The 13,997-nt window shown below is 41.9% G+C and overlaps 2 protein-coding genes across 4 annotated transcripts in view; one reads left to right on the forward strand and one right to left on the reverse strand.

Moving 5' to 3' along the window:
• Positions 1-5,715, forward strand: part of KCTD3 (potassium channel tetramerization domain containing 3) — a 56,993-nt gene extending 51,278 nt beyond the window's left edge. Inside the window, exons 16-18 of one of the 3 annotated variants that reach the window (XM_059145264.1) lie at positions 2,596-2,780; positions 2,867-2,999; positions 3,981-5,715. In XM_059145264.1, the coding sequence (XP_059001247.1) occupies positions 2,596-2,780; positions 2,867-2,999; positions 3,981-4,539 (877 nt within the window). In that variant the 3' untranslated portion in view covers positions 4,540-5,715. Of the gene's footprint in view, positions 1-2,575; positions 2,781-2,860; positions 3,000-3,980 lie in introns of those variants that run through there. The other 2 variants (XM_059145263.1, XM_059145265.1) reach the window with 2 other exon arrangements.
• Positions 5,716-9,656: 3,941 nt separating this feature from the next.
• The window catches only part of USH2A (usherin), a 704,505-nt gene continuing 700,164 nt past the window's right edge, over positions 9,657-13,997 (reverse strand). Inside the window, exons 70-71 of the mRNA XM_059145262.1 lie at positions 11,219-11,440; positions 9,657-10,059 (exon numbers count right to left, since the gene is read on the reverse strand). Coding sequence (XP_059001245.1) covers positions 9,970-10,059; positions 11,219-11,440 — 312 coding nt within the window. The 3' untranslated portion in view covers positions 9,657-9,969. The remainder of the gene's footprint in view (positions 10,060-11,218; positions 11,441-13,997) is intronic.

Raw genomic sequence — 13,997 nt, forward strand, 5'->3', positions numbered from 1 at the left:
GAAATATCTTATGTGGTCCCTGGCACTAACAGATGCACAATGGAAGTTAGTTTCCCCTTCCTTTTCCATTTGAGTGAAATTTTACTTCTTTTAAATTATTACATGTAGCTTCACACAGATTGAGCTGCTGTACGTTTCTCTTTAAAAACCTAAAATTTGGGTGCCTGGGTGGCTCAGTCGTTAAGCATCTTTCTTCAGCTGAAGTTATGATCTCAGGATCTTGGGATCAAGCCCCATATCAGGCTTCCTGCTTCGCGGAAAGCCTGCTTCTCCCTCTCCCTCTCTGTCTGTTTGTGTTCCCTCTCTCGCTGTGTCTCTCTCTGTCAAATAAATAAATAACATCTTGAATAAAATAAATAAAGATAAAAACCTAAGATTTTTTTGCAGGCCAAACAAGTGAAAAAGGTAGAATTCCTGTTAGTAGTCATTAAGAAGTTTACAGATTTTCATATAAATGTTAACAAATGCTACTGATACTCTTACCCTTCAGCATATGGTCTCTGATATTTTAAAGAATAATCTCTTGGAGATATATTTTCTTCCATCAAAGTTCATTGCATGTAGTCCTCAGCAGTTAAATGAATTGATGCCAGAGAATGATTTCTATGTACTAAACTATCTTTTTGTCACCTTGTTTTTTAAAAGAAAATGTATTAGAAGCCTGTGATGTAGTTAGAAGTTGAATTATTATCTTGAGAAATGTTACAAGTCATTGTGATTTATTGTGTTCTCTGCATATTCAGTGAAGATGTTGCCAAACATTTATTAAAACTGCTGCATAACATCTTCTAACGATGTAGTATTTTAGAGTCTTGTTCAATTCTAGTGTCTCCCCTCTTCTGTTACTTTAAAGATTTATTTACTTATTTTAGAGAGAGAGAGAGAGATCAAGCAGGAAGAGGGAGGGGCAGAGGGAGAAGGAGAGAGAAACCCACGCAGGCTCTGCACTGAGTGCGGAGCCTGACGTGGGGCTCAATCATGACCCCAAGATCAGACTCCAGCCTAAACTAAGGGTCATAAACTCAACCAACCATGCCACCCAGGCACCCCTTTTCTGTTACTGTAAACAGTAGCAGAGTGTTAGAAGCAAATATAATCTTTATAACAAAATAAATTTTATAATTTTTACATTTACGATTCCAGAGGAAAAGATATGTTTATAAAAATAATCAGAAATTATTTTACAGAATTGAATAGGAAATCAACCCTTTATGAAGCTAATGTGAAGCAAAGCTATTGTTTAAAGATAGTTCAGATTCTTAAGAATGGGAAGTAAAATGAAAAGGTTTTATTGCAAGTGGGCAGCGAACAAACCTTGTCAGCGTTTTAAAGGAAGGAGTTATTCTAAGGAATCTAGCCCATAGAAAAAACAAAAAGCAAAATCATCTTTGTTTTCAAGCAGATAGGTTTATATTGTTTCATTTCACTTTATTTTAAATGTAAACAGTAATCTAGATTTATGAAATATTTTATATCAATTTACAGGTATTAAATATAATTCACTATATCAAGAAAAATTTGTAATTATCTTGATAAACACAGAAAAAACATTTGATAGTTCATCCATTTTTGACTTCAAGAAAGGAATCTTGTACTTAAAATGACATTATTTTTAATCTGAAAATAATACCTATAAAAACAATTATAGTACACTTTATACTCTGGTGAAATATTGAAAACTTTTCCCTTAGATTGGGAATGAGACTAGGACATCTATCACTATATGTGGGCATCTAGTAATTAACCCCTCTCCCCTTACCACTTTTTGCCCTGCCTGCTAGGAAGCTCAGCTATGCTTCATATTCTGTTTTTTGTTTCTTACGTTGATAAGGATTGTATTTCCCCTTCCTCCTTTATTTTTTGACCTTGCATTTGCCTGGTACTAGTTGTTTCTTTTTTAATTTTTTTTATTTATAAGCCCCCTCTGCTTTGAAGTAGTCTGGGATAAATAATTAAGTGCAGTTCAGTCAACTCTTCTTATATGACTTTGACACATCATTTGCTGATACTATTCCTTGGTTTCCTTATTTGTCAAACGTGGATAGTTGTTCATTCTCAGGTTCTTTTACCCTTAATGAAAATTAATGAAATAGTTATAAAAATGCCTCAGAAAAGTTAAGAATATTTTCCTAATGGAGGGTGCTACTTAGATCTCTCCATACAGCTCTGCATTTTTTTTCTGGTTTCAGACTTGTAATTTGCGCATAAGTTTTAAATGACCTCTCAAGATCTTTTCTAGTTTCATGCCTAGTTGCTTTGTTTCTTTCTGCCTTTTTAGTTTTATAACGTCTTTTTAGAGAATTACTCAATTCCTATCAAGGTTCTTTCTGTTTTTCTCTTTCTTTAAAAAAATTTTTATGGTTTTTTTCTTTCTGTTTTTCTCTTAAGGGTGACTTAAATTATTGTATTATTTCAGTTATTCAAATACATTGTTTTATAAGAGCCTTTTCTCTATACTCAAACAGCATTCAAATTTTATTTCTGTCAACTTGCCTTGAACTTTTTAATGTTTTACATATAGAGGACACTCATACATAAACAATTGATTTGAAAAATCTGGCTTACAAAATGTTAGCTGTTCCCCGTCTTCGGCAGAATCTGTGAGATCCAGGCTGTTGACTGCACAACAATATCATCGTTCACGGTGAGAGAATGTGAGGGCTCGAGCAGGATGGGCTCCCGGCCACGGCGCTACCTGTTCACAGGCCACACGAACGGCAGCATTCAGATGTGGGACCTGACCACGGCCATGGACATGGTGAACAAAAGCGAAGAGAGGGGTAGGTTCCGTGCCGAGAGCTCTGCGTCGCAGGGGGAGCCTCTGACGGCAGTGATGGTAATGAGGCTGTGTTTTCCCAAGATGTAGGTGGTCCCACTGAGGAGGAGTTGCTCAAGTTACTGGATCAGTGTGACCTGAGCACATCTCGCTGCGCTACTCCTAACATCAGTCCAGCAACTTCCGTGCTCCAGCACAGCCGCCTCCGGGAGTCCAGCTCCAGGTGCGGGCGGGGGTCTGGGACTGTGTCTCAAGGTCGCTTGGTTGCTTTGGGGAAGATTGGGAGATCCCGTAATCACATAGTTGTTGGAAGCCACGTTGTTCAAGACACGTTTTTAATCAGACTTCATGTTGATATTCAGTTTTTTGGTTTTTTTTTAAATATTAATTTCTCATCTGCAAGCATATCTGATTCTTTTCATAGAAAAACACATTTTTCCTTTAACTTTTGTGACTTGCTGCCAATCTGGATGCCTTTTATGCAATCAAGAGTTCATTCAAAGGAAATTAGAAAAACCACGTCACCTTGGATAGTATGTGGAACTTTGTTCCTCTTGCCTCAGGGACGTATTGATCAGAGGGATGACATCATCTATCTAATCTTGGATTTAGTTATTACGTACTTTTAATACAGTGGCTTAGTGTATCTTCCAGCTAGCACATTTTTAACAATTCCGAAATTTGAACTAAGGACCAAATACTGATTTATATTAGTTCCGCATTAGTTTTAAAGAGTACCCCCCTCATCGCTTTTTTCAGTTATTCAGAAATCCAGCTGGACTGAATATGTATATATTATTTTCATTGGTAATTTGATACACGTACACCTATGCAAACACTAATACATACTATAAAGAGTTTTAATAAGTAAATTTTTATATATAGAAATTCTTTTTTTTTATTGTTTTTTTGGAGATTTTATTTATTTATTTGATAGAGATTATAAGTGGGCAGAGAGGCAGGCAGAGACAGAGGGGGAGGCAGGCTCCTGCTGAGCAGAGAGCCCGATGTGGGGCTCGATCCGAGGACCCTGGGATCATGACCTGAGCTGAATGAAGGCAGGGGCTTTAAGCCACTGAGCCACCCAGGCGCCCCTACATCATTCTTTATATAGTTAAATAATGTCTTTTCAGGTAGTTTAATGAGATAGGCCCCTGAAAAATCTCAGAAATCTAAACTGTAATTTTTAAAAACTCTCTTTCAGCCTTCAGCTCCAGCACCATGAAACCATCCACGAAGCAGCTACTTACGGCTCCATGAGGCCTTACAGAGAGAGTCCCCTGTTAGCAAGAGCGAGAAGAACTGAGAGCTTCCACAGTTACAGGGACTTCCAGACTGTTAATTTGAGCAGAAATGTAGACAGAGGTGTCCCTGAAAATGGGAACGTGGGTCCAATACAAGCCGAAGTAAAGCGGGCAACAGGGGAGTGTAATGTGTCAGAGAGAAAGTCTCCTGGAACAGAAGCGAAGAGTTTGAGAGAATCAGATGGTGGATTGGAAGTGCACAAGATAGCTGAAGGTCTAGAATCCAAGAAAAGGTCCTCAGAAGAAGAAAATGAAAATAAAGTGGAATTACGGAAGAAAGGGGGATTTGAAGGAGGAGGATTCCTTGGGAGGAAGAAAGTCCCCTATCTGGCCTCATGCCCGAGTACTTCCGACGGAGGAGCAGACTCCCCCGGGGCTGCGTCTCCGTCTCCTACGAAGACCACGCCATCTCCTCGGCATAAAAAAAGCGATTCTTCAGGTCAAGAATACAGCCTGTGAAGACTCACCAAAGTAATTGTTTTGTTAATTTAGATGAAGGTTCACAACTTTACTGGGTTTCAGTACATTCGCTTTTACACCAAAACTTCCCAAGAAATTAAAACCCGAGTTCATTCGGTATCTTTTTAACGGAATTACCCAGAGGGAGGAGGTAAAAATAATTCTGTCTCTTCGGGCCTTTTGGAAAGTTTTTTTTAGTTTTACAAGTACATTCAACGGATCATTTGTAAAGCAAGAGTCCCTTTCAGTGTTTAGCTACTCTGGATTTTGGAAGCCAAGTACTGAGTCGTACTGACCTGGGCGCACTGCACTTGGGCATCCCTGAGGGCGCAGGGACCAGCAGATGGCGCTCCTGATCTCATCGTGCTTGAGATTTGTCTCGCATCGTCCAGTGAAGCGAATCACATTAAATCTCTCTGGATAGTCTCCCAACACTTCTTGTGATTGCCATGTGTTTACCACATATTTAATGAGGTGCTATGTTTGTGAAGAATTACCTAATTCAGAAACACTATTAATGTTGACCACCAGACTACACTACACAGTAGGCAGTCCCTTCGGATGTTTTTCTTAAATCGTGGGTCATTTTCTGATTCTCATTATTTGGAGTTCTTAAATCTTAGCAAGTGTCACCAATATTAAATACCCAAAGTCCATTTAAACTTTCTTTAAAGTTGGAGCAGTTGTCTGTGTTTGAAACAGATGAAATAAAAAATAATAATCAAGGCTAGAGCATTGCGTGCCCAGAAGGGAAACCATCCTAGTCTTCCGTCTGCCTTGTCCGATTTAGGGGCCACGTGTTTCCACCCACTGTCAATAATGAAAATAATTAAGTCAGAATGTCGCCATTTTGTTAAGCTTCTAAGACGGCAGTTCTCAACTTGTGGTTCAAGGTTTTGGCTGCTATGCAAATAATTGTTTTAAAATATATTTTGAATTATGAGACAAATTTTTTGTACCTTTTTTTTTGGTTTGGAATACTTTTCAAGTTTCTGCACATAGGGCAATTGTAAATTTAAAGCATTAAGCATTTATTGGTGAATAATGTATATATTCCCCGTCAAGAAATATGAGTGAAATTGAAATAAATTCTTTAAAGTTTACTATATTGCTAGTGGTTTCACAACACTTGTATTTATTTATCAATGAAGTCTAATAAAGTTGATTAAGACGGTGTGTTCTCGGTTTTTTAAGGAGTCGTTATGCTGTTTGAAGTACACCTACAAGGTTGGCAGGGTCTGCTTCCGGCGGTAAGAAGGGGGAAGAGCAGGGGGGAACAGAAGAGGCCCGAGGCTGACTTACATTCTCCTTGAGGGGGAGGGTCGGGCCCAACCTCATTGCCATATTGCTAAGGATTTGCCATTATCTCCGTAGCCGCCTTTCCCCTTCCCACAGGCAGGTCAGAGGTGGGTGGGCGAGGAAGAAAATGAGTGAAAAAGTTTGTGTTTAACCAGCCTTCTCCAAGAGTAAGACCATGAGGTAGGGAGCAGCTGGAGACTAGGACAGAGCAAAAGCCCATAAAGAGGCAACTCGCTAAAGCACAGGTTGCCGCCTACTACGAGGCGGCAGATCTTTGTCGTTTCTCTCATTTAGGGGAGTTTGAACCTTGATGCTGTGACGGGGGTTGGAGCCTGCCTGGCACTTTGTCGCCTGGGGCAGATGATCCCTTCTGGGCCTCAGCATTTTCCTTCTGCACCTAGCTCAGGAGGTGTTTCTGTCACTGAAAAAACTTGAGCTGAATCTATATACTTCGCGTTTGATGAGCAACAGGAACAGAAGTAGAACTGTCATGATGAGGACAGTGTTTCCGCTAATTCTGTATTTCAGGGCGGTCTCAGAAGTACTCACACACCGGCTGCAGAGGTACTGCTCCCCTCAGTTTATAGAGGCGATCATGAGGAGAACTTGCTTAGCCCCAAGTCTTGTCACCTACCGAGCCAACTTTTGAACCCTTCTGCCTGTTTCGGGAGCCTGTGGTCTTGTTCCTGGCTTTCTCATCAAGGCTGATACGTGGCCTTCACCTCAGGTTAGGCACGGACGCTTGGTGGGGCCTCCAGACCTGCCGAGTTGGAATCTGGTGGGTGGGATCCACGCTTTGAAAAAAGCCCCACGGTAGATTCTAAGGGACACGGATGGTTGAGGGATCAGAACATCCTATTACATGGGCTCACCCTTACCATCATCATTTATGTGTAAATTCTAACTCAGAGCTGTTAGTGTGTTTTCATAAACCGTGTTTACATTGAAAAATGAAGCAAACCATCTTGAGATGAATTTACATGTTATTTGTGTGTTGGAAATAAGCTACTCAGATGTGCCATCATTAAGTTCCTTGTCCCTGAATCACTCCATCTGGCCTGTGTTTTATTTACAGGTTGTTCGAGCTGAATTCTATTGACGACAACCGCCATGACGTTAAGATCAGCGATCAGGTACATGGACAGATTAGTATTTAGGTTTTCCATTTAGTGGAAACAACATCTCATCTATAAATAAAATTTTTAATAGAGATTATAAAAACATGGCTACACACTCTTACCAAACCACTAATATTAGGAGTAACAGTAGTTCTGAAGCCGGGAAGGTGGTCTCTGGGAGTGGCCAGACCTGTGTCGGGAGATTTAGAACCAGTGTAAAGGGATTCGTAGAGACCTGCTCCTCCTTTGTGGTGTATCCCAGGGGCACAGTCCCTGAGCACAGCTAGCAGCTTAGCCCCTGAGCGCCTCTGGGTTGCTTTCTGCTTTTCGCTACTGGCTCTCGACACCAGAACCCCCGGATCTCCTGTAGGCTTTGAAAAGCTCAGTGGACGCCTGTGTGGCTCAGTGGGTTAAGCCTCTGCCTTCTCTCAGGTCATGATCTCAGGGTCCTGGGATCAAGCCCTGCATCGGGCTCTCTGCTCAGCAGGGAGCCTGCTTCCTCCTCTCTCTGCCTGCCTCTCTGCCTACTTGTGATCTCCGTCCATCAAATAAATAAAAATCAAGAAAAGCTCTGATGCCTCAGCCCCATGGCAGACAACTGAATCAATCCCTAGGGATGAGTCTACACGTTAGTGAGGCTGGGGACACAATACCAGCGCAAAGAACAAAATCTTGGCCTTCTCGGAAAGGTGAAAGTCAGGTTGAGAGTGTTGCAGGGGCCAATGTTCTTGATGGGAGCCTACAGGCTTTCGTCCAGCTGTAGGATCAAAATGGAAACGATGCAGTGAAACTAATTCATGTAATAACTAAATGTCTATTTAGGTTAAATGGGGAATGACTGATTTAATATAAAATCCCCTGCAGTTCTCTGTGTTCTTTAGGTTCTACGCTGTGATGGTGGTGTCCGGTGGCTCAGTTGGTTAAGCATCTGCCTTCAGCTCAGATCATGATTTCAGAGTCCTGGGGTCGAGACCTACATCCGGTTACCTGCTCTGTGGGGAGCCTGCTTCTCTCTCTGCCTCTTTCCGTTTCTCATGAATTAAAAAAAAAAAAAAAAAGTAGCAATGTGAGAAAACCATTTTTAAAAAGTTTTAAATTGTGATAAAGGTATTTAGTTAATTTTTCAAAAATGAGGAAGACCTCAATCTCCTAAATCCACCTGTAACCAGCAAATCATATTTGCAGAAGAGTAGACCAAGGATAAAGATGCAAGCTTATGACTGGAAAAAAGCACTTTTCCCCTATATGCCTTAAGTAGCTCGTGTGATTCAGAAACTCAGCCTTGGTTAAGACTCATTTGTGAAGTGAGCTTTAAACTACTTGACCCAGAATCAACAAATGATATTAAAACCAGTAAACTAAATTAGCCAATCCTATGTTTCCATTTTAGGAAGTATAAAACTTGGCAAGAAAAAAAGAATCTTATAATTTGTACATCCATTGCCAAGGGCGCACAATCATTTCCGATTTGTTTGCTTAACGTAGTTCTGATGAGGGGGCAGAACTTGTGTTTAACACTGGTCTGTGCTTTTGACACTTAGAGTTGGCAAGGTTTCTTGGGAGTTGGTCAGTCTGACGAACTGTTCCTCCACAGATGTGGTGAGAGCCTCAGTACCCCAGAATCCAGAGTCTGGCTTGTTTTGGGCCAGAATAAGGTTATCCCTTATTTTACAGATTTTTGCCAGTTCAGCTTTGGGAAGGAAAATCCACCTACCCCTCAATTAACTCATAAAATGCTGTCAGACAATTGTGTATGAGACCTAGGGATTCAAAATAGTTTCCTGGGATCCTTAAAGTAGACCTTTTAAGAATAAGGAAGACATTTTTTTTTTTTTAAACATTGTTTTCCATGAAGAACAAACTTGAATGCCTTTAACTTTATGTTGGTAACTTGGGGAAAAAATGTCTTACAGTAGGACGTTCACCAATGACTAATCCAAATAGAGCAGATGACAGAACTTTTGACCCATGGAAATCGGAACCATGGAAAATCACCCGCTCTTAGTGACTCTAGGGCTAAAACAGTGAGATCCCTGAAATGAAAGGATGCAGTACAGAGGAATAGACACGTGTAGCTACACGTAGGATTTACATGCTTATGTATCATCTTGTGCTTATGTAGAAGTGTTAAACAATTTCAAAGCTGGAAGGAGCATAAAGTGTGCCTTTTTAAAATTCCTTGTAGGTTAATTAATTAATGCAAATATTTAACCAAGTGAACGGCGCTAAGTTAAAGATGTCAGTATTCCTGGGTAATCAGTGAATTGACAGTTTTATGGAAAGTTTTTGTAGTTTCAAAGCCATGTAAAATATTTGGGAAATAGCTCTTCAGTCCTTTTCGGAAGATTCATAAATACAAGGACAGAGGTTTACCAGTTTTTATGTCGTGCTCTGTCAAAAGGTTGGTGAAAACTTTTTTTTCCATTAAGTTTGGTAAATACTTATCCCTAAACATTGTCACGAAATTGGACTGTCAGTCCACTGTGTATCCTTCAGTGCCGTTCTGTAACTGATTCAGCTTGGCCTGAAACTTGCATTTTATTTTGTAGCTACGATCGTTGGAATTACTCCTCCAGGATCGTGTTCTGACAGGATTGAATGGGGGAAGGGACTGAAAGGAGCAGTAGTGACATCCTCTCAGAAAACCTGCTTTGTTTTTAAACTAGTAACTTCACTTACTTGTTACAACTGTGGGCCAATTTGAAATTGTCACTAATTATTCATTTAACCAATGGAGCCACTGTTGGAGCCAAGTGAAAATAATATGCTAATTTATGCTTCCACAAAGTAAGAGCAAAATAAGTATTTTCATACTGACAGGACCCCTTATTTCAGACCACCAGAAAAACAGACCTCTATTAAGGAGGAACGATTTCAAAACCAATTCTTGTTTTGTTTTTTTTTTTTTTAAAGGATTACAGAATACACATATGGTGCGTTAGTCCGTGACATCCCCATGGGGATGGGGCGTGGGGCAGGCATTTCAGGTTCCTGTGATGCAAGTTTCCATCCTTCACAGGTGGGTGTCGGTGAACGTGGTGTGCTCCTTAGTCACAGAGCTGAAGCCTTTGATGGCATTCATCAGGTCCTCTTCATCCACATCCTGGAAAATAAGCCAATCGCCATTGATTAGGACAGTCACTGTTAATAATAGTATTGGCCATCGGTTGATAGTTCTATCAATTTAATATAGAAAGTACTCTGTAAGTATTCTGTTAAAGGCTAACATCCTACGCTCAAAACTCTAAGGCGTGGTTTCAGACTGCCCTTCTCTTAAATTTACCTTAAAGAAAGGATCACATCACATGTACACGTGAACTGTGGACTAATCCAAAATGTCATTTGAGTGTTATGGTGCATCATACCTCAACCTTTCTAAGCCTCAGTTTTCTCATCTGTAAAGTGGGGAGATTATATATTTTTCATGTTTATTTTATATTTTTATGTGTGTTTTTATATACATATATATATTATATGTATATAATACAGGGGATCCCAGGACCCCAAGATCATGACCTGAGCTGAAGGCAGAGGCTTAACCCACTGAGCCACCCAGGCACCCCAGAACTGCTCTTTCTCCTCTAACCGCACACCAGAAGGAAGAAGGTGATGCACTTCTTTCGCTTTTTTGCTTTTTTTTTTTTTTTTTTTTTTTTTCCTTTTTCCTTTTAGACCAATTCTGGTGTTCCCAGTCACCTTCTGCCTATCTCTTCCTTGCAGAGCGCTGGGAGGCAACAGTCCGTGAGGGACAGAAAGCGCTAAGCCATCTCTTTACCGATACCTTTTGGGCGGTGGATCAAAGGCTCTGGATAAGGAGGGTCCCGGGTGGCTCAGCCGGTGAGGCTCAGACTCTTGTTTTCGGCTCAGGTCCTGGCCTCAGTGTGATGAGACTAAGCCCCACGTGAGGTTCTGCGCTCAGTGGGGCGTCTGCTGGATAGTCTCTCTCTGCCTGTCCTCCCACTCATAAACGCTCTCTCCCCTGCCCTGTCTCAAATAAATAAATAGATCTTAAAAAAAAAAAAAAAAAAAGGCTCTTGGGATGCCTGGATAGGTCGGTCACTTGGGCGTCTACCTTCAGCTCAGGTCATGATCCCAGGGTCGTGGGATCCAGTCCCACATCAAGCTCCCTGCTCAGCGGGGAGCCTGCTTCTCCCTCTGCCTGCTCTGCCTGCTGCTTCCCCTGCTTGTGTTCTCACTTGCTCTCTCTCTGACAAATAAAATCTTTTTTTGAAAAAAGGCTCTGGATAAGGAAGTCAACTCACCAGTCCACTGTCGTGGCCCATGATGGTTTCCCACAGCGAGTCATCAATCAAGACCTTCTTGTCTTGAATGTCCGTGAGCTGGCTGGCGCTGCGGTGGAGGGAGCCTTGGGAATAGGTGCGGGTGCCTCGGCTCTGACTTGGGATCCGGAGGACGGATATGCTCCGGTTACTCCTAATGCTGATGGGTGTCCCAGACCGGGGGATTCTGGTGTTAGCTAACCCCTGAAAAGAAAGTCGCTGCTGGTAATTAGAGTCTCAAGAAAATGGGCTTGAAATACGACAGAAAATTGTGTGTCACACATTGTCAGTGAAGGAACACACCGTATCCCACTGCAGAACTTAGCTTATCTGCAACACTGTGGCCCCTGGTTTCTTGGGAAGGGTGAGATGATGAAGTAATAGTCATGTTAGACACCCAATGTTCTTAGCACCTGGAGAGTTCATGCCCTAGTGCTCTGACTGTTGTTCCCTGTAGGTAAGAGCTGCTGCTTTGCAAAGTGGTGGGTGCAGGAGGTAGAGGTGGGGTGTACAAAGTCATCCCTTCATGAGACGTGTCCCCACAGAGCCTGTGTCTTGAGATCAATGCTTTCCCAGAGCAACGTTAATAATGGTCTCTCCTGTACCCCTGGGGCTAATAATGCATTATATGTTTATAAAAAATAAAAAATTATTAAAAAATTAAAAGTATTAATGGTCTCTCCTGGTTGCCAAGTGAGCACGGTTGTGTTATATTTCAAAATTCCTGGATTTGTGTAGGGAAATGGACTCTTCCCACCGTCTGTTCTCATTCATATTGTTCTATTTGTTGTAAGATTCAGCCTTAAAAATAAATCAGGTCCAGTATTAACATCAGAAAGACAAAGGCACTACATGGGCAGAACCTAGAAGGTGCTGTAAGAGAACCGAGCTACTGTAAACGTCTGAGGTTTGATTTAGCTCGTCCAATCAGTGGAATGTTCCTGCTTTCCATTGTGCAGTCAACACATCACACAGAAGATCACGCGTTCATGCAGCACACGGAGGTACCTCAAAGTGCATGGTGTAACTTTTTAGGGTCACATTGCTTGACACATCAGATATATCGGCCACAGAGTCAAACTGAGAACAAATGGGGAGGCATCAGTTAGTGTTTGGAACAAACAAAATGACTGTAAAACAAATTCTTTGTTTCTCCAATGATAGCATAATCACACAATCATTCTGAGAGGCATCTCAGGGGGTGTGTGTGTGTGTGTGTGTGTGTGTGTGTGTGTTGCAGGGATAGCTCTCACCCACCTCCCCAAGTGAAAAGAAACAGTCTGAAACAGTGAGCAGGTGAATCCCACCTGGTCCCATTCAGAATCTTAGCCATTGTTTCTGGAGCTCAGGGACACCAACAATGGCTCTTTATTTTGCTCTACTAATGCGAATTCTTCTCTCCTTTGTTTGACTAACTTTCACTAATATTCTTGCAACTTTGCGAGAACGGTTTACTTTCAACATTTTTTTTAAAGCATTAGAAGAAGGTTTGCAAGTGCGTGTTATTACCTGGGTAGGATTAATTTAGGATATTTCAGTGGGTTCCGGCATATGGCCCAGGGTCCTGGGACACTCCAGATTTCACTCCTGCTAACCCTCCAGGACCTGTGACTGACACTCTCAATACTGAAGATGAGCGAGTGTGGGGACCCGGAGCTGCTGGTGGCCTGCCGGTCCCCACCAGCCCTTTCCCTCTTCACGCCTCCCTTAGCCACTGAGCAAAAGTTAACCCATTGGGAGCCACTCTGCTTCTCCCCAGTGGCAAGGAGTATATGGGAAGAGGGTGTCCCAATTCCTTGGTCTGCCCATCCCAGTTGAAGTCCAAGTCTAGTCCCAGAGACAACTTGGCCTTCTTTTGCAGGGACTAAAAGCAATAATCAGCAGCCCTCACCTGTTTTGTTTTGTTTTTCCATGTTTTTTAATTTTTTCATGATAAATACACTTCACAAGAGATCTACTCTCTTAGCAGACTGGCAATATAGTATCGTTATCTATAGGGACAGTGCCGTACAGCAGATCTCTAGGATGTCGTCATCTTGCAGAACTGAACCTTTATAAAACCTGCTAATAAGCAATTCCCCATTTCCCTCTCCCCACCTTGGCAACCACCATATTTTGCTTCCATGAATCTGGCTATTTTAGATCCCTCATATGAGTGGAATCATGGAATCCCCCCAACCTGTTTCCATCAGTTACAAGACTATACACACCCTTTCCAGGAATTGTATTCTATGTATTTTATTTTTAGTTCATTTATGGCTATTCTCAGGCTTTACTGAGCATCTGACTTCCGGGGTGCTGGTTGACGTAGCAGATACTTTGGTTTCTTTCTCAGAGCTTCAGGTCCTGCTTCTATGTGATGCTGAAACTGACAGTTCATGGGCCACGCTTTGATGAAACAAAGCTTGACAAGACTCAGGAGAACCGTGAGCAACGGCACCATCCAGAGTAACTTCCTGCTGAAATGATGTGATTGCTTCTTGATCCCTCAGTTAGGCAAGTGGACAAAACTGGATTCCTCCTCGGGAAGGGTAATGAGGCAGAAGTGCCTGCCTATAGGGTTTGGGTCAAGAAACAGGAGATTTGATCTCTGAAAGGAGTTACAATAACGGAATGTGGGGAAGTTTTCTGGAAGCACACCTCACATGACAGAGTAGAGGAACCCAGCAGAGCTCCAGAGTGTCTCTTCCACGTTCTCCATGCGCCCCCTATGGCCCAGGGTTGATTTAGCTGGTCTCCACAGACTAGAGAGATCTCAGGT

Source organism: Mustela lutreola, chromosome 14 (genome assembly GCF_030435805.1).
Source record: "Mustela lutreola isolate mMusLut2 chromosome 14, mMusLut2.pri, whole genome shotgun sequence".
NCBI lineage: Eukaryota > Metazoa > Chordata > Mammalia > Carnivora > Mustelidae > Mustela > Mustela lutreola.